The sequence below is a fragment of the Gymnoscopelus microlampas genome (genome assembly GCF_963454915.1).
Source record: "Gymnoscopelus microlampas genome assembly, chromosome: 2".
In the NCBI taxonomy this organism is placed as follows: Eukaryota; Metazoa; Chordata; class Actinopteri; order Myctophiformes; family Myctophidae; genus Gymnoscopelus; species Gymnoscopelus microlampas.
Genome location: NC_139939.1, coordinates 5,517,411 through 5,539,866, shown reverse-complemented (window position 1 = coordinate 5,539,866; position 22,456 = coordinate 5,517,411). Strand labels below are relative to the sequence as shown.

Below are 22,456 nucleotides of genomic sequence, written 5' to 3'. Positions count from 1 at the left end.
TGCTGTCGGGCATAACACTCTTATCTCCATAGTCTAACTTTTTGGTATTTTTTCGTAAATGAATGCCCTACGTGATCACACTACAGAGTCACGATAAAGCATCAAAAGTATCAGATGTTTTGTCTGTATGTATCAATACAAACTCAAGTTTTGAGCTTGTAGATCTGCTACTTTTGCTTTTTTTTTTTTTTTTTAATCCCGAAAAATAACAGTTTTGGACATGGGGTTTCATCCACCCGACAGAGACGTTATGTTGTTTGTAAACACAGCTGATTCTGTATTGCTCATTTCCATAAGCTCTGTGAAACCAACGTTGCAACAGTTCCGCAAATGTGGATATTTCAACAACCCTCTTTAGAAATCAATTAAGTCAGAAAGTTGACACTTTGGCTCAATATTTGTATTCTAAAATCCCCTTTGCTGTCAGCCTTGTGCTCTCAGCCCAAGTATGTGACAACACTACTATGCAGTATGTTAGGTATCTTTGCTATTCTTTTCATTTTGATGATGGTAGAAATGTTGAAATTATCACATTTGCATTTGTATTCCACAGCTCATTGAAGTTGTTGACCTCATTGCATAATGCATACAGTGTTGAAGGTATAACTTGGGACATAAATCAATAAGCAATGTAAACAATCAAACCAGTACTTGGGGACTTTTTCTGCGTTTTCTCCGTGCTGGTGTCCCTTTGCCCCTGCCTCTCGATAGCCTGAGTCTGCCACCAATTGTATTGTCAACTAAATGATATTTAATTCCTTAATTATATTCTCATACAACTCATGGCAATATCACCCCAATATCAACAAAGTGAATGGACATGACTGTTCTATATGTATGCTTTTGCATCAAGGGACAACACGGTCTCACTCCGAAAACGTAGCCGGTTGCCTTTTTGTCAGAACCCCGCGACGGAGCCGAATGCCGTCGCTGGACGCCAGCGACGTAATTATGTGCCTTCCACGGTCACTCATAGACATTCATTGAGGTCCAAAGACGACACATTGCGCCGTCACAGGCGGGCCATTGATAATGCATTGGCATTTCAAAACGTGCGCTAAGAAGCTTGTTTGAAATGCACCAGACCACACGCCACCACCCACAAAAACCTGTAAATATTCTGAGTATTTACATACTAGTTTGGTCATTTTTCGATGAGTATTTGTTGAGAACGACACTTTTATTTAACTTTTGTATACCCGTGACGTCACGTCAGATTACTTCCGTATGACTTGATTGACAGTAGTAAAGATCCGATCAAAACTATTTATTTTAATCTAATAGATCTATATAAATGATCTGCTTGTCCACTAATCAATTATTCTGGCACTTAAATGCCTAATGTATGAACAATTCTAGCAATAAATAATTATTTGTAATTTCTTGATTCCTAGCACTCATAAAATCCCGCCTACTGCATCCGGATGTTCACCACGTCCACATACATGAAAACAAACATAACGTTTCCGTATCCGTTCTGAACCGGAAATGTGGTTATAGGCACATTTCACGTTCTGTAAAGGTTCTGGCCTTCTTTTAAAGCTTTTTGAAACAAATAGCAGCAGTCTTTTGCAGTCGCTTAGGAACAAATAGCAGCATTTATTTTTTCTCAAAACGATTTCATGTTTTTTGTAACATTTAGGACGTAAACAATCATATTGAGGGGCAGTTGTGCAGCAAAAACGTCATTACCAGTGTTGCCAGATTCTGTGAGAGAAACAAGCAACCACTGGTCTAGGAAAACAAGCCCAAAAGAAGCAACTATGGGCCACATGACTCATGAGCACTTCAAACATATACGTCAGCTGCTTGAAAATAGTAGATCTACAAGCTCACAACGTGTCGTGATGCGACGCGTTGTGAGCTTGTAGATCTGCTATTTTCAAATTCATTTTTTGGGGAAATTATAATAAGCATACCTGGCAACACTGGTATGCATATGTGCGTCTATGCCTCCCATGATGCATTGCATTGTTTTTCAACTACATCGCGGTAAGTGAAGTTACTTTTTCATTTATTTAATAGAAACACATGTTAAATCTGCACCCCCACCACCACTAAATCATAGAACCACAACACAGGGTTGTTGCTAACATGTTAGGGTGTGTACAGTAGCAAGTTGGTTGGTCTGTATAAGTTTAAAACTGTTTTACAGTGGACATATCCCTAAGCTAACAAGCCATAACAAACAAACACAACAACATGAGCTCGGCTATTTGTGTGTGTCCCTCTTCATTTGTGTGTAGTTATGTATTCTATATGCCATGTTTGTTTGCACAACACTAAAGGCAAAACGAAATGTAATCATTGTTTGTGTTTCCCATTCTGAGTGTACAAATGGATGTTTTATTATGAATAGAATACAAAAGGATCCTATTGAGCCATAGTGCTTTCTTGTGGTTTAAATCCTATAGAACTTTACTGTCCTGTACTGCTAATAAAGTATTAAATCAATTAATCAATCAGTACTAGTAGTACAGTCAAATGTTATGCTAAAATATGAACACAATAAGCCCCAGGGGCTTGTTTACATTTTGGTCCATTGTACTCAATTGAACAGTCATATTATATATACCATACAGAGGTGCAATGCAAAACATGTTGGGATAAAGGTCAGTTGAATAAGAGAAGATGGGTGGGGGCGGGGGGCAGAGGATTCAACTATAAAGCTGGTACCAGGAGTTAAATAAAGATTTTTTTAAAACAGGAACTATTTAATCACTTAATTTAAATGTATTATGATGTTAATGTTGTTGTTGTTTGGATATTCGAAAGTAGCTGATCAAAAAGCTCACAAAGCATTGCGATGTGACGTGTTGTGAGCTTATGGATCTATTTCTTAAAACTGATATGTTACATATTAATTTGGGGCGCTTCACATGAAAAGCCAGAACCAGAACCACTGCCATAGTCCATATTCACACGGCGGCCATTTTGGAATTTAACATTGCGTTGCTGTGGCAACTGGGGTGGCATTTCATTGGCAATATGGCCGCTGTGTGGATATGGTCTATAAGGGTCTATTCCAGGGGTCTTCAACAGGGGGTCCTTAGAGCTACTATAGGGGGGTCCGCCAAATCTTTGTGTGATAGGATTTTTTTTTACATTAACCACTTGAACCCTATAATTCCTTTTCTGAGGGGAACATTAGCCGAAAATAGCAGATCTACAAGCTCTCAACGCCTCGCGCTTGAGAGCTTGTAGATCGGCTATTTTTTGGCAAAGAGGCTATATGTATAGAGGGGGAAAAAGCAGACAAAGTAAACAAAAAAAGTTTAATCTGAAACACAATTTTATACAATATAGAGGGGGTCCCTGCTTCATCTCTCTCTCAGCTAGGGGGTCCTTGGCCTGAAAACGTTGAAGACCCCTGTTCTATTCGGTTCTGTACACTCTCAGAGTTTATCTCAGGATTTCAGTGTATGCAGCTATTAAAGGTATCGTGATGTGTTTTTGGGCAAGTATAAGATTCTGTATATCTGGTTTAGGGCTGTTTCTCCTTTTGTTCATTGTAATTCTGAATATGTTGCTTTCTCTTACAGATCCTTCCAACCAAACTCTCTTAAACAAACAAACAAACAAACAAACAACCCAAAAGGCACTTTTAAGAGCCACTCTCTCTCTCTCTCGCACTCTCTCTCTCTCTCTCTCTCTCGCCCCCCCCCCCCCCCCCCCCCCCCCCCCCCCCACACCTTTCTCTTAGTGTGTGTGTGTGTGTGTGTGTGTGTGTGTGTGTGTGTGTGTGTGTGTGTGTGTTTACCCTTGTTTGTCTTATCATTGTCTTTGTCTGTTATTTGTTGTTACCCGTCACCATGAGTGATCCAAAAGCCATGGTTACGGAACTTGAAAGGAGTTTAAATGCCGCAAAAGCGGCAGCTGTGGCCAGAAGTCTAAATGCCTTGATTCCTCCAGAGTCACAATGGAGAGCACCACCAACTCCAGCGAAGAAGGCAAAGGCACCTGGACCAACCGTAAGGTGGAAAAAGAGAGACAGCAATAGAAATGTCATCCCTGCCAGGATCAACCAGAAATCAGGGTCAGTATTGTTATACCATTAACTCATTTAGACCTGAGGCCGATTATAAAATCCACTTTAAAATTTCAAAAGCTTTTGCGATCCACCCATCTGACCACTAAACCCGGCAGCCTATCTCAGCTGCCATGTTCAGTGGTCATATGTGTGGATCGCATACATTTTCAGAGCATGTGAAGTGTCCACTTGACTTTGGGCAAGACACTGAACCCCTAACTGCTCCTGATGAGCAGATTGGTGCCTTGCTTTGCCGTCTGTGTTGATGTGTGTGAATGTAATAAACATTGAAAATCACTGTGGATATAACAACATTTAACTTGATAAGGCTTCCTTTAAAAAAGATGTCCTGAGTGCCTTGCCAATGGACAGCTAGACATTTTTTTAAATCAACCTACAGCAATCATTCCTATTTGATTGCATATTCATAGGCGACTGAACTGTCCACGTTATGGTTTGGGAAAAGTCTAATAGTCCTCATGATAATAACCAGGCTGACACTAGTGTTACAGCAAATAGGATAGTGTAGTTATATAGTTAGTTATAGTTTTTACAATTCATGCATTTAGCAGATGCTCTTAATCCAGAGCGACGTGCCATTTTTGGCTGGTTGAAGACCAATCATGCTGCGGCATTCTAGACAATTTGGAAAGGCTTAAGTGCACATGCCAGGCCAGTGAGTAAATGTTGAGGAGAGAGTAAATGTTGATGACAGTGTTTTTTTTTTCCTGTTGTAGCTGGTCCAAGTCGGAAGGCTCATCCAGGTGGTTGTGGTCAGAAACCTGTTCCTCCCAACGATTTTCCTGACACTAATGCTGAGGTCTCCTTTGCTCCAAATGCCGTTGGTGTGTATTTCATTAGTGCAAAGCAATATGTTCATGATATATTCTAATAATCTGTCAATGAGTTTGAATGTTAATTATATGTTTGTATTGCACATTTACCAGAATAAATGTGCAACTAACCTTTTCACAGCCATTATTATACTTTTTATATTGTAAATGTAAAACATAACCTAATGTTGTTTTTCAATATCCCATACTATCTTAACAGAGCGTTTCATACAAGAGCTCCAGCACTCCCTGAGCGTTGCATCGGCTGACATCGAGGAAGCACCAACCCCAGCTCCTCTCCAGGCTTCCTCCGACTGGAGTACGCGGAACCACTCTCTTTTAGAGAGATGGCGGGCAGAGAGACCCTGGCTGATTAACCGCGTTGCAGCGAGGGCACATGTAGGCACACACATGTGCCAACAGTGTGCCATCAGTCCAGCTGCTGTCTGCTGTCATGGCTGTGAACCACGGCCATTCCTGTGTGCCGAATGTGACATCAAAACGCACACAGACACTAGAAACGTGATGCACAACAGGGATGCCATGAATGCAGGGTTCTTCCAGCCTTTGCCTCCAACCACCTGCATTGTAGATGAGGCTCATTGCCGTTGTGGTAAGTTCTTGTTTGTGAGTACACCATATCATATCCTCTCTGACTCATTAATCTCATTACTTTGACCACTAAACAATGCATTTTTTTGTCCTGTCTTACGGTCATGGAATCTTTTTAACCTTTCTCACTCTTCTTTCAGTCTCTTCAAGTGGTTCCAGCAATCGTAATGTTCTATTTCCTATTGGACACAAATGATCTTTTTCAGAGTGCTTTGTACCTGTGCGGATACCTGCAAATATCTGTGGTTGTGCATCGGAGGCATTGAGGGTCAACCCAGGAAAGGCTGTTGCTGTGATCACAATGGATGGTAAGGATTTTTTTTTTTTTTAAAGCATCTTAAAAATATATTTTTACTTGGTATTTTTACTTACCCACAAGGCTTGTCATAGGTGTATTTATGAAATCAAACGTATGCCTATTGACTAATTTATGCCATGCTAGGTTTTACATTACAGTGTGCGTGTCTTTGATTTTCTAGGGCGATATGATCTCAGCATGCCTGACCTGAGTTGCGAGTCATGCCAAGCCACTTGGACTGCTGGAGTGGACGATCTCATTTGCAGTAACTGCTGGCCTGCTACACTTAATTTCGCAACAGTTTATGCCACAGATATATTTTTCTCATTTGAGAAAATGAAGATGGCTGCACCAGGACTGTCCTGCCAGGCATTTTTAAGAATGCTTGATCAGCGAACTGTTCACTTTGGCCGTGTGAGTATTTAATTTAGTTAGCCAACAGTATATATTTTTTCTTTTTGTCATGTGCATTGAATTTGTTTCTTATTTATTGCCTGCCCATTATAAACTGTTGATATCCTTATTTTGAAATAGACAGGGAAGATCTCAACAGATGCCTTCCAGAAGAGCTACTTTCAGTGGGAAGTTGTACAGTTTGAGCCACATCGCTGTCTCGCCAATATCAGAAGGTAATGATATCAGTGATGTTCTTTAAGATTTTTAATATTACATGTGGCAGTATTTTACGTGTATGAGACAACATTTGTTTTCTTGTCTTTGATTCTTTGTCATTGTAGGCCGTTAAAGGTCTTCAAAGCCAACAGCAGAACCTGGAATCCCTAAAGGTGGAATTAGCAGTGTCAGAGAGCCAGTTGGAGGATTGGGTGAAGGAGTGGGCAGAAGGTGAGGAATTGATTATTGTTAATGCACATATTATTTGCTCACAGCTTTAAAAGTTATAAGTCAAAACTTAAAATCGAACGGGTAACCAGTGAAGACAGCTAAGATGGGGGTGATATGGTCACGTTACCTGGAGTTCACTGACATTGGGTTCCTAATCCTTGTGTCTTATACTGTGGTTTTGTACCCACCTATTTCCTCTCTTCTGCAGCACCAACAACTACTGCTGATGAGCCTGATGCCTTGGCCAATAGGATAGAGATGCTGGTGCTTGGGCTCAAAAGGAGGTCTCAGCGTCTGCATAAAGACACTGACGGAACAAAAGCTCGTGCCAGGATCCTTCGACAGATGAGGAAGGAGAAGGAGATCCTAGCTTCTGTTGTAGAACAGTACAACAGGTTGGTTCCTAGCGCAGAACACCTGAGCATGGAAACCATCATATCTGTTGATACAGCATGGCCATGGCAGCTTCATCACAGTGGTATGTACACTAGTCTATTGACTGCTTCCAACAAATCTGACCCATAATTCCACATAATATACACACTTGCTTGTTGAGTTTGGGAGAGGCAACTTTGAGTGGTGTGTTTACAAGTGTCTAAGTGGCTAACACTGCTCATTTTCCCTGTGAATCTTTGTCATAAATGCATTCCAGATTCTGTCGATCTCAGAACAAAGAGACGGGCGTTATGACGTCATCATGGCAGGAAGGCGACTCACAGAGGAGAAGAAAATCCTGGTGACTGAGATGGAACATCACTGGAAAAGTCTTTCAGCGTATGACCATGACCTGAAGGAGCTGTCGTGCAGTTTTTCTTCTGGGCCAATGAGTATGTATTTGCAATAAATTATTTTTGTAACAACTGCTATGCATTCCATGTCTATAATTCATTATAAACATACTTCTAATATATTCTAATCTGCGTATAACACTGTATAATTATAATAATAAACACCCACAAAATAATCTTAATGCATTTTAACAGTTATCATAACACAAATAGCATTACATGATGACTTGGGGCTGATGCATATTCCACTTTTAGAGTCGAGTTTAAATCGGTTCGTTTCGGGTGTCACAACATCTCGGCAGCACCCTTCGAACCTCTGAATGACGTTGTTTGGACAGAGCCAAACCGATTTTAACTCTGCTCTAAAAGTGGAGTACGCATCGGCCCTTATAAGGTGACTTAAGGTCAAGTATTATAGGTCTCTATGATCTTGCATAGACAGTTATGACAGTATAATGGATTTTAACAAATATTATAATGCATTATAAGCGTGATTATAAAGCATTACTACTATGAGAATTAAGATGGGATTCTTAGGAAGTGTCATCATACAATGGTTTATGATTGCAGTTATGATTGCTTATAACTGTAACTATAGTTTTAGAAGCTTACTCCAATTAATTTTACATGGCCTTATACGTCATTATACAAATCTCTAATGTGTTATTGTTATTGTTATAAGGCATTATTCATGAGTGCTATACTTACAACTGTATAAGTATGTTTATAACACATTATAGGCATGGGATGCATAGCAAGTGTTACAATATTTCATGAATATAATACATACCACTGATGACTGTTACTAACACAGGTTTTGTCTTGTGTTCTACCCCAAGGCTCACCGTGGAAACTAAGTTTCGAGGGTCTGAAAGGACTGCAGTGCATAATCCTCCGTAAGCAGTGGGAAAACCGAAAAGGGATGATGCTGGCATGGGAACATTACATGCAAGTTGATGAACTGATGCAGAGAACGTCACCTTTTTGGACAACACAGATGATGCTGATGATGATGACAGTGACTCAGACATGTCTGAGGACGAATTGGAATAGGCAACCATTGCAGACCATTTCATTTGGCTCTCCTCTGGTCATGTCTATCTCGCTCTCTCTCAACCACTCCTACCTACAGGCCTTTTTTTACAGCCACACTGGACCACTTTGATGGACTACTTTCCCAATGTTGGATTACCACGATTTGTGTGGATTGTTCCCCTTTGCGGACTACTAAACTGCCCCTGGCAGGTAAATAAAACTTTCTGTCAGGTGGAGTTTGCTTTCAGGTTGCCCGACTGGGGACAGCAGGGCTGTGTTGTGTCAGATGGAGCATGGGGTAGGAGAAGGAGAGAGGAGGCCATTGACTCTGGCCCTCAGCAAGGAACACAATCCAACCATTTATGAAGAACGTATGAGGATGCAGAGAGCACGTCCCCTCTCCGCTGTTTGAGAGCGGACGCCAACGGAATCATCACAATATCTGCCTAAACACCTGAACGTGGCCAGAGCACTCTTTCTTCTGGTCTGTGGAATGTAAAATAAGAGCACTGTTTGCCTATAATGTGCTGTTCTCACTGTTGCTACACTTAAAAATATAAAATGGCAAGTGTGAACCCATAGTCATAGCTATGTATGTATTTTGCTTAAAGATTGAGGTATGACATTTGTTATCACACAGCCCCAGAAAGTAAAAAATGAACGGTAATCAAAATGTTACGTATCATTCCATAATGACCTTTGGGAAAGTAGAACATGACCTGTCCTTGCCCGACAGGCAAATGCCTCTGACACCTTAGTGTCAACCCCTGAAATAAGATATATATTTCAAGAGCATGATATCATAGTAAACATCCATCTAAACCAGTGATATAGACGGATTTCCGCGCGACGTCATCACAGAGCAGAATGCGCAATCTGCGCATGCCTGGGGGAAAGGCGCGTTCGAAAATACAGCCCTGAGCGGCAGTGAGCGCACTGGCCAATACAAACTAATAGGCGAGTGTGCTCCGGTGCGTAATTTCCAAACGCACCCATAGGCTTACCCCCTCCTCTGCGCGGTCATATCCTCTCAATGTTTACAAACATGAAACCCGTCTATAGAACTGGAGTCCTGTGGGCCAAATGTGTAGTTTTCTTGTGGCCCTGGAACACATTCCATATACCCAAAATATATTTTGGATGGTTGGTTGTACAGGATGACAACGTTTTTTTGCTTTCCGTAACCGTTCACCAAAACTTGTTACATCAGCTTGCATGCTGACCACTGACCAGTGTTTTGTGCTATAGTACAAACGTATGTCGATTGCACAGTGTGTGCTGCAGGTAGGCCACTATATGACCATAATGGACATGGTTACATCCTGACTGCTTCATACATTTACGCATTTGATGTTTGAGAGGATAATGTCTGTGCCAGACCTTTTTAGTGCACAGGCTTAGAATTTGAGAAAATGGGAAGTATGCATTTGAATGTGTTCTGTGTGCGGGTCCCTTTGTGTCTTTGTGAGAACAGTAGCGGGGGCAGGTGAAATGCTTCTGAAGTGTTTGTATGTTTGTATGAATGGGTGAAGTGGTCCCTTTTCCTGTTAATACTTTTAACAGTACAGGCAGTACAGTACGTTTATGCTAATGTAATGACAAAAAAATAAAATAAAAAGGCCCAGGGGCTTCTTTTCCATTGTGCGAATGTGATCTGTGTTTTGCAGGGTACATGTTTGTATATATTGTATACTGTTTATTATTGATGGTACTTCTGGACCATATGAAGGTGTGATTCACACGGAAATGCTGTCTGATATATAGTTCTCTGCACCTTAATAAAAGGCAGTTAAACCTTCCTTGTTATTCCATTGCCTCCTCCTTATATTGGTCCTTCTGGAATGTATTCATCTCTATTGCTGTATCTGACAGTCCTTGTTGTGTATCTGTCATCTTGTAACTGCTGGCTGACTGTGCTGCCTCTGGGCAACTGACGTAATGATGTAACTGATGTAATGTGCCAATAACACTGATTCTGATTAAAAGATAGTTAAAGCTACTTATAGAACACCAGGAAATGCCTTCGTGTATTGTTTGTATTCTATGCAAGTAATACATTTTTCAGTAAATGTCCGTTGAATGTTCTTATGAAGCATTTTGTTCACAGAACATTTTTGTTCATACAAAACCGCAAGTCATGCTTTCATTCCCACTAGCTGAAGGACAAAATGTGTGGACATTCAAGGTGGAGAGTTGGGACATTTCTGGAGCACAATAAACATATTTTATGTGAATCATTGTAGACCAGCCTATTACCACATGATGCCAAAATATTACATTTAAAGGTGATTACTGGCTTTAGCTGGCAGTGGGAATATACTACAACAATACATTCCATGAATCTGTAATAGTACAGTGTAATAGTATAGTAGCACTCATAAGCAGATTATAATGCATTATAACTATGCTTATAAGACAGGGGTCTTATAAAGGGGCCCGGGACCCCTAGTGTGTCCTCAGAGTTACTCCGGGGGGTCCGGCAAATCTTTGTGATAGGATCTTTTTTTTTTACATTAATAACCTGAACCCTAGCATCTCTATTCTTATGAACATTAGCTGAAAATAGCAGATCTACATGCTCACAACGCCTCACGCTGCAAGGCGTTGTGAGCTTGTAGATCGGCTATTTTCGGCAAAGTGGTTTGGTGTCGAGGGCAAAAGAAGCAAATCAAGTACCAAGTATTGAATGTTTAAGTGGTTAAATGTATGAAATGAACCAAAAATATTAATTTACACAGCACTGATGATAGTCAATGAAGCTATCTATGAAATCTATGAAAACGTTTAATCTGCAACACAATTGTATGCAATGTATGGAGGTCCCTGCTTCATCTCTCTCTCAGCTAGGGGGTCCTTGGGATGAAAACGTTGAAGACCCCTGTTATAAGACATTATGCATAGCAAGTGTTACCAAGGTGGGTGTATATGAAAGTAATGAGTATCAGAAAGCTGGCCACATGGGGCCTGGGAATGTCAAAATACAGCTCTGTGTCAAACATGACACCAAGGTTAGTGTAATAGTGTAATAGTGTAGTAGTGTAATAGTGTAATAGACTAATAAAGTAATAGAGGGTATGGGGTGCGTGCTGGCTTAGCGGTCCAGGTGCATACCACATAGGCTCTGATGCCTGGCAGCGTGTCGCGGGTTGGAGTCCCGATCCTGGCGGCCTTTGCTGTGTGTCGCCCCCCATCTCTCTCCCCATTTCCTGTCAGCCTATACTGTCCTATCAATAAAGGCATAAAAGCCCAAAAACAAATAATTTTTAAAAAAGTAATAAAGGGTAGGCATCATATGCCACTCATCTACACTGAGTGCCAAAACATAAAGCATCATGAAGCATTGGAGTTTGGAAGAGCTCATTGGGAAACTCCTACTGACGCTGTATTTTGCCACTCAATAGACGTTCATGCATAACTTCCAGGTACAATGATGTCACAAGCATACCCTTGACCTGCACCTTAACCCTTAACCTCAGTAAGACTATGCCTAAACCTTACCATAACCCTAACCTCAGTACAACTAGGCCTGCCAAGGAGCCAATCAAGACACAGGTGAGGCGGGTCTATCCTATAACGTTGATGGGATCCATAATAACACATAGGACTGTGCCTGAAATAACCGATTCACACAAGCTCAAATGAGTAGCATCGGCAACCCGTTGTGATCTTGTAGATCGTCTATTGCCCTTTGAACAATGTTCAAAGGGCACCTGTGATGAGCAGGAACAACCCATAATATTTACAATGAAATATGTTTCTATGTAGGGCAAGGCCTTTCAAATTATGGATTTGCTGTTGACCTATGACAAAGTTTAATGTCCATCTCCTTCCAAGCTATGAGTCTAACAGTCATACATTCTCAGACCATTTCAGAGCCATCCTAGATAAAATCAGTCAAATGTCAGATGTGTTTCAGGAATTATTTAGTAACCAAATGTGTTTGAGATATTGATGTGTGCCTTACTTACATAGTCATCCATTACAATTAGGAAAACTACATGTTGGAGCTGATACGTAGTTTAGGGTTAGGTTAGGGTTACCTAAGCCTAAGCCTCATTCCCCTGGCTAGCATGATGCAACTCCTTGCAACCAAACGGTTTCATGCAACTACTTGCAACTGCTCGCAACCATTATCCCCAATGGCAGTTCCAAGGAGTTGCATTGGTGTGACATGTCCATAAAACTGTTTAGTTGCAAGGAGTTGCATCGCAAATCATTGGTGTGGTTTGGGCTTTAAAATGACAATCATTTTACCTTTTATCAAAAAGGTCCGAACACCTCTCAGTCTGTTCCTTGTTTGTTTGTGGGCTATGATGCAAAACAAATCTGTCAAACAGGTCATTCTCTGTAACACTTGTTGAGGCATCTTCCTCTTCTCCAGGCTTCAAATCCTGGATCCCATTCAGTTTATTGTCTACACGTTAACCCCTCAGGAATATAGAAATAACATTGATTTTCATGCATGGCTAGCAGTCTACACACAAAAGAGGGTATGAGGAGTCAGTAGGAGTGAGGAGTTAGGAGGATTTTCCAAACAAGCGCTTCCAAACTCCAGCTTCATGATGCTTTGTTTTGCCACAGTCTAGATGAGTGGCATATGATGCATAGCCTCTTATAGATAACTATCATCATTGTCTGAACCATTAAGTTATTGGGTGTATGGCTTTAAATTCTCATTGTTTCCATGGTTGGCAAATGATGTATTATCAAAAGTGTGTATCTCCTTGCATCACCTTCATTTCATTTTGTAAAACATATGTTTTCTTGGATAATGAGTCTGAATAAACAACTGTCCATACAGTTGTATAGTCTATCTGCAGCTGACACTGTATTGCCTACATACAGTATCTGGCTCATATCCAGTATATCTAGGATACATTCATTCATTGACAAAAGACAGTTAATATCACTGTTGATTGGTATAGATTGACATCTTGGAAGAAACAACATTCAAAGTGCAAAAGGCTTTTAATGACACCAAAGAAAGAAACAAAGAAAACATATTGCACAGAACAAAATAGGCAGTGGAAGAACTCACGTTTCACTTAAGTAAAAGAATCAATACAGCAATGTAGAAATACTCTGTTAAATGTGACTTGAGTAATAGTGCAAAAGCATTGGCATGTATTCCAAAGTATTCCAAAACTAAAAGTGCTCATCTTGCAGAATGTCCCATTTCAAGTTTCCAAATGTAATATGAAAATAGCAGATCTACAAGACAGATCACAATGTGTCGCATCGCAACCCATTGTGAGCTTGTAGATCGACTATTTTCAAATGGCCGAAATAAGGCTGAAGTGGTTAATGTATGTTTTCTAATAATAAACAAAATCTCCAAAATAAATATTAACACAAAGTAAAAGTACAATATTGTCCTCTGAGATGTAGTGGTTTCAAAGTATGGCGTAGATGCTGGTTTTCCACCTCTGTCCAATCGGGTGAGACGAAGGCGGATACGGGGAGGGTTATCAGCTGGCAGCCATACTTTCATCGGACCGTACCCTTTAGGCGTGAGGTTACTGGTTGGCCCTGTCCTCTGGAAACTTCTTGGCTGGTTCCCATGTGTCTTCCCAGATTTTGTCACTGTAAAGTATAAATACATTATTTAGAGAAATTCATTTATCCCATGGGTCTTCAAAAGGGGCACTGGGACACCTTTTATTTTTATATTAACCACCTGAAACATTCTAAGAGAAGATCTACAACCTCACAATGCCTCGCACTGAGACGTGACGTGAGTTTGTAGATTATCAATTTTTGGTGACGAGATTTGGTGTCGAGGGGAAAAAGTGTTTGCATCAGTATCATGCAGCCCTAATGCACATGTATGTCTATTGCCTAATGCCTACATGTAAAAAAGATAAGACAAGAAGCATAGCGGCCAACATTCCACTTCTGGTAATTTCATTATTTTGATTTTGACTGATGTGAATTTAGATTAGTTCCTCATAAAACAATTTACTCTAGTACTGGTGACAGACAGTCCATATCTGAAGTCTGAAAGAGAAGTCATTAACAACATTAGTCGACTAACAGTCATTAATTACTAGAATCCAACAATGTGAATTTTGTAACCTTCCTGTACATTCAACAGGGTCCCCACACATTTTTAGCAATGAATTTCCAAAACTTTTCCAAAACCTTTCCAGAATATTTAGCCCAATTTCCAGGCCTATATAACAATCATTCGGCGCAATAATGTGTCTCTTACTCCTATGTAGAATGCCCAAAGATAGGCAGTGTAGCAAAAATAAAGTTTGAGACATACATTAGGCTGCCGTCACACAGCCCGTTCGGCGAAAAACTACTTATGTTACATATTTCGTGTAATATTATTCATGTTTATGAAAATGTTTTGTTTTAACAAAATCAATAGCCAAAAACAATGCATAGCCAAATATTTTTCCAGGACCCTTGATAAATTCCAGGACCTTTGATGATGTTTGATCAATTTCAAACCTTTTCCAGTACTGGATTTTTTTTTTTTTAATTTCAAAATATTTCCAGGAATTTCATGACCGTGGGGACCCTGATTCAAGCTGTACAAGCAAATTACACAGAAGCTTCCAATTCAACTGCTGAGGCCGGTGGACTGCAGCTGCCAATCAAGCCCATACGCTGAGCTAGAGCTTTAATCGGGCCTAAATATGTGAGCCCAGCCCAACCCAGCCCGACAGAAACGATACATAATTGACAATTGGAGCCCAACACAGCCCGAAGCCTGACATTCTAAAGAAGTATAATTGTTGCATGCAGCCTTATATTTTTGTCATTACATATTGGTGATTCGAAGAACAGAGTCATTCTACCCTTTTCCAACTGTCTTTATATATAAACAAAAACCCAGCTTGTAGCAAGCACCGTCCTAATTAAGGAACAATAAACATCGGAGCCTCGCTGGAGAACACGGCTGACGGCCGCCGCTAAATCAGGCAACAGGTGTACAGGCTATTATAGCTACAAAGTTCACACGTCTATAATATTATTAGGATATACAAAAGTGACCGTGGATGGTTTCAACAATGTCCTCCGCTCCACTTGGGCACTGCATGCATGCAGACGCCACAGCGGCCACCGCCACATACACACACGCTCAACTGTTGCGCCACAGCACACACAGTCACACATGCTCAACTGTATCAAGTAGCTCATAACTCACAGCCACAGTTATGAGCGCAGCTTACATAGTCACAGAGACATCATGATACCGCGCTGCGCTTGCCTGCCTGATAAAAACAAGACCAGGAGACCTGGTTCTGCCAGACCTAAGCCGGACTTCACATAAGGTGCTTTTCGTTAGTGAGGGAGACGAAAGTCTCCCTCAAGACGAAAGTGAAGTCTCCCTCACTTTCGTCTTTCCGTCTTTCGCCTTTCATCTCAGAGAAATCAAGGTGCTTTTCCTTGACGTTAGGGAGGTAGACCAAATCAACATCAACATCAGTCAAGGAGGTACCCTGTTCTATCTCTCTTTTCCTCTTCCTCTTAATGGACTCCATCGGCAAGGTTTGCTAAATGAATCGAACTTTGTTCGATATACTGATAGGGGGAACCCTAATTTATGGATAATAAAATGTAATTGATCGATATTTCAGGATATTTGACATTGAAGGTCTAATTGAAATATTTGTCCTACGTTTTATATATACCATCTGTATTTATACTTGTAACATAATAGTGATGTCATGAGTAGTCTGTGCCTATTTATTCATGCAGATGAAACCTAACCACAACCCGACAAAGAAACCTAACCACAACCAGACATACCATGTAGTCTGTGCCTATTTATTCATGCAGAAGAAACATAACCACAACCAGACATACCATGTATGGACAAAATGGTGACAAAGGCTCGTGTAGGCCATACCTTTCAGATCTGGCAAAAAGTGACCCAACCCAATGCCCGACAAATACGTGACCAATTGGGCCCGGCCCAGCCCTCGCCGCGCAGACCCGTCGGCCTCGGGCTGAGATCTTAAGCTCTACGCTGAACAGCACACAGCTGCACACAGCAGAGAGTGAGGGAGAGAGATAAAAGCACCTGGAAGTTAGGTCGTCAGCTTTTCATTTTGCCTACTTTAACTGGACACGTTGTACCAGCGTACTTTGATGTGAAAATGTGGGCCATCGGCAGGTCTGCAACACCACACAGATGAGGTGTAACCTTCCTAAATAGTAAGGCAAATTTGAGAGGGAAGAAAGAATTGTGGGATCAACCAGAAACAACTGCCTCTGGTAGGGCAAATAGTGTCAATTGAATAATATCAAAAATGTCTTACCATGCAGGACAAGGCGCCCAATGCACCAACACTTCTTTGTTGCCCTAAAAAAACACACACACACACACACACACACACACACACACACACACACACACACACACACACACACACACACACACACACACACACACACACACACACACACACACACACACACACACAGTATAAGAAATCACTGGGTAAGGTATACCATTATTTTTAGTACCTTTGCTTGTCTCAGTCATGATCAGCCTTAAGACAAATATACAAATTAACATGGTTCTGTGGGGCCGACAGCCAAGTGGTTATGGGAAATACTACCGCCTGACACTGAGTCCCCAGGTTGATTCCTGGGCAGGTCAGACCTTTGCTCCAATACTCTCCCTGCTTCCTTTATCTATACACTGTGAGACTATTAGCCTTGGACGATGTCTATTAAATCGCCATCTGCACATCAAACCATTGTGATGTGCGATAGCATCAGGACTTTTTGGAGTCTAGAGCGGGTACAGAAACGGCCTCTCTTTGTGTAGAACTGGTTTGTGCAAATTACTGGTTAAAGTAGTCTGAACAGGATCTGAGCACTGAGCAGTAAAATGACCTCACAGTTCCTCACACTATTGAAAAGCAGAAAGCCTGGTGACGTGAAGTTAACTTACTGGAACAGTGGGTTGTTTTAATAAACCCTTGTAGGAACCCTGACCCCCTGACTGATTTGTCACATTTTTAGTGGCCACAACCCATAAATGCTCATCCCATAATTGCATCTTCACTACAAATGGGGAACCATTTAAATAGTAAATAAACATGCGTCCCAACGGTATAACAGTTATTGCCAAGAACCTTTGTTACAATAGAGCAATAATCGACCAAACAGAAATGTCCCCTATGTGTGTGTATGTAGCCTGTGTGTGTGTGTGTGTGTGTGTGTGTGTGTGTGTGTGTGTGTGTGTGTGTGTGTGTGTGTGTGTAGAGAGAGAGAGAGAGAGACACACACAGACAGATAGGGTTCTATATTTTTTTACCTCATTTGTCCTTCTCCCTGTTATCTCCTTATATGGGTAGACCTGGGACCTTTTCATCTGGGAACATTTCTTGTAAACTTGAAGGATGAAAAGACAAGTTCATTAAGCCATGATGCTTTGTAAATGTCAGCAGTATTTTACATCTATCTATACATTTTCTGAATCTCTATGCATCTGTGTTTATGCCCATAGCCAATCAGAGAGGGGCTGTTTATGCCCATAGCCCATCAGAGGGGAAAAGGGTGGTGTCTCCTAGCCTGGTATCCAGCCTGCTTCGCTACGTTCGGCGGACTTTTTTTTCTCTCTTCGCTTCTCAGTCTGGAACGCACCCCATTGACTCGTTTTGCAGAACTACACTGGAACTACATATGTTACGTTAGGCAACGTCGTTGCTGATTGGATGTTGTTCAAACGAATGACGAATCACAACGATCCCACTGTTTTTTTTGTCCCGCCCCGCACCACAGACCAATCAGAAGCCACGGCACGACTCGAAACGTTTGTCATGTCCCGCCTCCCTTGGAGATAGGAGGCATTCCAGACTGATAAGCGGAGAGAGAGAAAAAAGTCCGCCGAACGTAGCGAATCAGGCTGGATCCCAGGCTAGGTGTCTCCATGATTGGTCAAGCCTTCACGTGACATCATAATGTCTTACTATAAAACAATGACAATGTGGGGTAATGCTGTTAAGTTGTACAACTATGCCAGTCACAACAAGCAGCACAAGATAAACGCCTAGCTGTGGACAAAAATTGGGCAAATTAGCCAAATCTATGTGTCTTTAGTGATGCTGTAGTGATTGGGTGTAAAGGGAACAAGTACAAATCCATGGGGGACTCCAGTCAACAAAGTATATAGGGTTTAAGTGCCTAACCACTTAAAACCTATACTTAGTTGATTCCAAAGTGCTCTATACTAGGCCCCCTCCTGTTGCCACTCTACACTACAAATCTTCGCTGACAATAATTATAGTTTGGCTAATTTCAATGAATGTACACAACCCATTCAGACCGGGATAACCTATATGTTCTCTGGGAACACGTCTAAGTCATTCATTTCTGAAACTCTTAAAAGCCTCATTTATACTACAACATATGACATACTTGGATGCAGAAAATACCAGATCTGCAAGCTCACAAAAACAAATAAAATAAAAACATTTAAAAGCCAATGTGGATGACACTAACACATTCATTTATATTCACATAAAAACAAACATTTAACACAGAATAGCAATATACAGGACAGCCAAGTATATAAGTCCAGCAACTTGTCCTTTGCAGAAATATGCAGAATATGATTCAGCTATTGTGGCATGTGTCAGTAGAGGTTAAGAGATGGAGTACAGAGGACTGGTGAACAGCTTTGTCAGGTGGTGCAAACAGAACCACCTGTTACTAAAATTGCCAAATAAAGCAGATGGTGGTGCATTTTAGGAAGATGGTGGCTCCCCCATTGTCTCCCATTTCCATCGAGGGAGATGTGGAGGTAGTCCAGAGCATGCAATTGGACAATAAACTTGACTGTACTGGGAACACAGATGTCCTATACAAGAAGGGCGGGGGGCAGATTTACTTCCTGAGGTGGCTCAGCTCCTTTGGTGTGTAGGACTCTGCTGAACATGTTCTATCAATCAGTAGTGGCCAGCGCAGTACTGTATGCGGCGGTATGTTGGAGGGGTAGTATCAAGGAAGGCGACAGCAGGAGGCTGAATCAAGCTGGTTCTGTCCTCGGTACCACTTTGGATACTGTGGCCATCATGGACAATCCCTCTCCTTCCCTACTACTGTGGCAGGGCAGAAAAGCTCCTTCAGCAACAGACTGTTACATGTAACAGTCAGTCCCAAGTTGCAAGAAGGAGCGCTATAGGAGATATTTTCTGCCTGCAGCAATAAGACTGTACAAGTCCTCATCTGGTTGGCTTGATCAGGCTGATTAGGATGGGGGATGTGGGATGCAAGCCATCGGACTCTTGAGTAGTGTTTGGTCTGTCTTCTTAATATTGTAGGTTGACGATGCTTAGATGCATATTTATTTATTATTCATTTTTTTTGTTTCATCTAATGTGTTTTTATTGATGTCTCTATGAGAGCTGCCTTTCCCCTCGGGGAAGAATAAAGTACCTACCTACCTAGCTAAGACCATGTAATAAGCTGACAGCTGGGGGGGGGGACACTATAAAGGCCACTGCACACAGGATGCGATTATTCACATGGAAAAAAGGCACCCTGTCTGAGCCAACCTAAAAATACTGTATTGAGTCCATAAATTAACATACCTTGAAGATGGTTGATATTTCTATATTATAAATTGTTTATATGATTGGTCTTATGTAATATTCTAATATTTTGAGATTTATTCATGAGCTGTATTGATATAATAATCATCAAGGTAAAAATATATATTTTCTTACAACTTTTACATGTTTTTTAGAAGGATCTACGTATAGTTTTACTTACTGCACATATTGTCCACTTGGCGAGACACATTCTTGTCTTTAACAATTCTTTTGGCCCACTCTGGGCCATACTTGAGTACTTTGGCAGCCACTGCTGGTTTTGATTGGAGAGAATAACATGTCCCACAGGACATCCTCCTGGCCTCCATATTGGCTTGGCATTTGGGACATGTCTTTTTCTTCGGTCGTGTCATTTTTGGAACTGTTGAGACAAAGAAAATAACCAGAATTTTACACAATGTATTTATTCATAATAATTGTAAGAATGTACAGAAGGAACCAAATACACTCTTCTGGCTGTGGCACCGTAAATGTTTAATGTCAAGGACCCCAAATTATATTAATTTGCTATTCAGAAATAGCAGATCGTCAAGCTCACAACATGTTGCATAGCAATGTGTTGTGAGCTTTTAGATCAGCTATTTAAGATAAAACCCTACAATAAAATTGGGTAAAGTGTTAATTCTCATTAAGTTAAAAACTTTTAATCCCTATCTAGATTGGATTTTGGGTAGTTCAAAACCAAAAAACAGGATTGGGAGCACTCTGATATCTGATGAGATCAGGAAAACCTACTCAAATCTGGATCAAAACAAAAAACAGGATTGGGATCAGTTTGATTAGAAAATAATAATAAATAAAATTAAAATAAATGCTGTTATTTGATTTGCTCATATAGCGTGCAACACCTACAGTACCATCAGCTCCCAGTACTTAACAGGTTGCAGAACAATGGCTGCACAAAACAAAACACTTTGTATGACAATGGGACTAAACTTGAAAGCAGGGTGTGTAGAACCAGTGGTGGATAAAGTACTCAAATGTTTTAATTAAAAACATATGTAAGTGAGAGTCTGGCATTCAAAACCTTTACAACTATTTTCAGAATGATGTAGCTTTCAAGTTTCTATCTATTTTCTTCACCAGGTTGACAAAAGCTACATCAATACATCTTCAACAGCACACCAAATGAGTTGAGTACAGTTGGTATTCATAGAGAATTATCCACGTGCATCCATTTGTAGCATTTACATTTCTGTGTTTCATTCAATCACTCAGAGTCAAATAGAAGTGTAGCTACTTATTTTGTAAGAGAGCTTTAATAAAGAATAACTTAGTAGAATAGAGTGCTACATTTGTTTAGTTTGTCCAACACTGAACACACATTATTCCAATTTCTGTCATGTATTTGCTGTGAGTTAAAGATGTGTGGTTGTGTTATTGTGTTTTAAGTTGTTGGTACTCACTGGAACAAGGTGATGAATGACAAAGAAAGAAACCTGTAAAGGGGGGGAGGGAAATGAAGATATAAATGCATAATACTTAAGATCAAATATTCCAGTGGCCACCAAATGGACCCTTACAGTTCTGTAACTAAACAATATAAGCACTGATATTCAGGATCTCTTGGTCTTTATTGATTGATTGATTGATTGATTGATTGATGTACTTTATTTAGTAAGACATGAGAACAGTACATGGCAGTACATAACAGTACATGGTAGTACAAATTCGCAATACAAGGTCTACTAAACTGGATAGCTCAGTTAAGCACGTAGCTTGTTTATAAACAAACTTAGCACAGGGTATATGAAAAATGGCCAAACCCTTAAACCACAAGAAAGCACTATGGCTCAATAGGATCCTTTTGTATTCTATTCATAATAAAACATCCATTTGTACACTCAGAATGGGAAACACAAACAATGATTACATTTCGTTTTGCCTTTAGTGTTGTGCAAACAAACATGGCATATAGAATACATAACTAAACACAAATGAAGAGGGACACACACAAATAGCCGAGCTCATGTTGTTGTGTTTGTTTGTTATGGCTTGTTAGCTTAGGGATATGTCCACTGTAAAACAGTTTTAAACTTATACAGACCAACCAACTTGCTACTGTACACACCCTAACATGTTAGCAACAACCCTGTGTTGTGGTTCTATGATTTAGTGGTGGTGGGGGTGCAGATTTAACATGTATTTCTATTAAATAAATGAAAAAGTAACAAGACTTCACTTACCGCGATGTAGTTGAAAAACAATGCAATGCATCATGGGAGGCATAGACGCACATATGCATACCAGTGTTGCCAGGTATGCTTATTATAATTTCCCCAAAAAATGAATTTGAAAATAGCAGATCTACAAGCTCACAACGCGTCGCATCACGACACGTTGTGAGCTTGTAGATCTACTATTTTCAAGCAGCTGACGTATATGTTTGAAGTGCTCATGAGTCATGTGGCCCATAGTTGCTTCTTTTGGGCTTG

The 22,456-nt window shown here is 40.6% G+C and overlaps 2 protein-coding genes across 2 annotated transcripts; one reads left to right on the top strand and one right to left on the bottom strand.

Annotated features, from left to right (window-relative positions):
- Positions 1 to 3,784: 3,784 nt before the first annotated feature.
- LOC311061469 (uncharacterized protein) lies at positions 3,785 to 9,090 on the top strand. The gene is made up of 10 exons (XM_084080123.1): positions 3,785 to 4,036; positions 4,768 to 4,875; positions 5,084 to 5,476; positions 5,682 to 5,783; positions 5,955 to 6,187; positions 6,308 to 6,402; positions 6,511 to 6,616; positions 6,825 to 7,094; positions 7,269 to 7,443; positions 8,244 to 9,090. The coding sequence occupies exons 1-7, from the start codon at positions 4,003 to 4,005 to the stop codon at positions 6,554 to 6,556; spliced, it is 1,011 nt and encodes a 336-aa protein (XP_083936249.1). The 5' UTR covers positions 3,785 to 4,002; the 3' UTR covers positions 6,557 to 6,616; positions 6,825 to 7,094; positions 7,269 to 7,443; positions 8,244 to 9,090.
- A 4,445-nt stretch (positions 9,091 to 13,535) lies between these two features.
- LOC311063756 (uncharacterized protein) lies at positions 13,536 to 22,214 on the bottom strand. The gene is made up of 6 exons (XM_084083343.1): positions 22,208 to 22,214; positions 21,428 to 21,460; positions 20,182 to 20,382; positions 17,723 to 17,799; positions 16,716 to 16,759; positions 13,536 to 14,022 (listed from the first exon to the last, which is right to left on the bottom strand). The coding sequence occupies exons 3-6, from the start codon at positions 20,372 to 20,374 to the stop codon at positions 13,956 to 13,958; spliced, it is 381 nt and encodes a 126-aa protein (XP_083939469.1). The 5' UTR covers positions 20,375 to 20,382; positions 21,428 to 21,460; positions 22,208 to 22,214; the 3' UTR covers positions 13,536 to 13,955.
- Between the last annotated feature and the right edge of the window lie 242 nt (positions 22,215 to 22,456).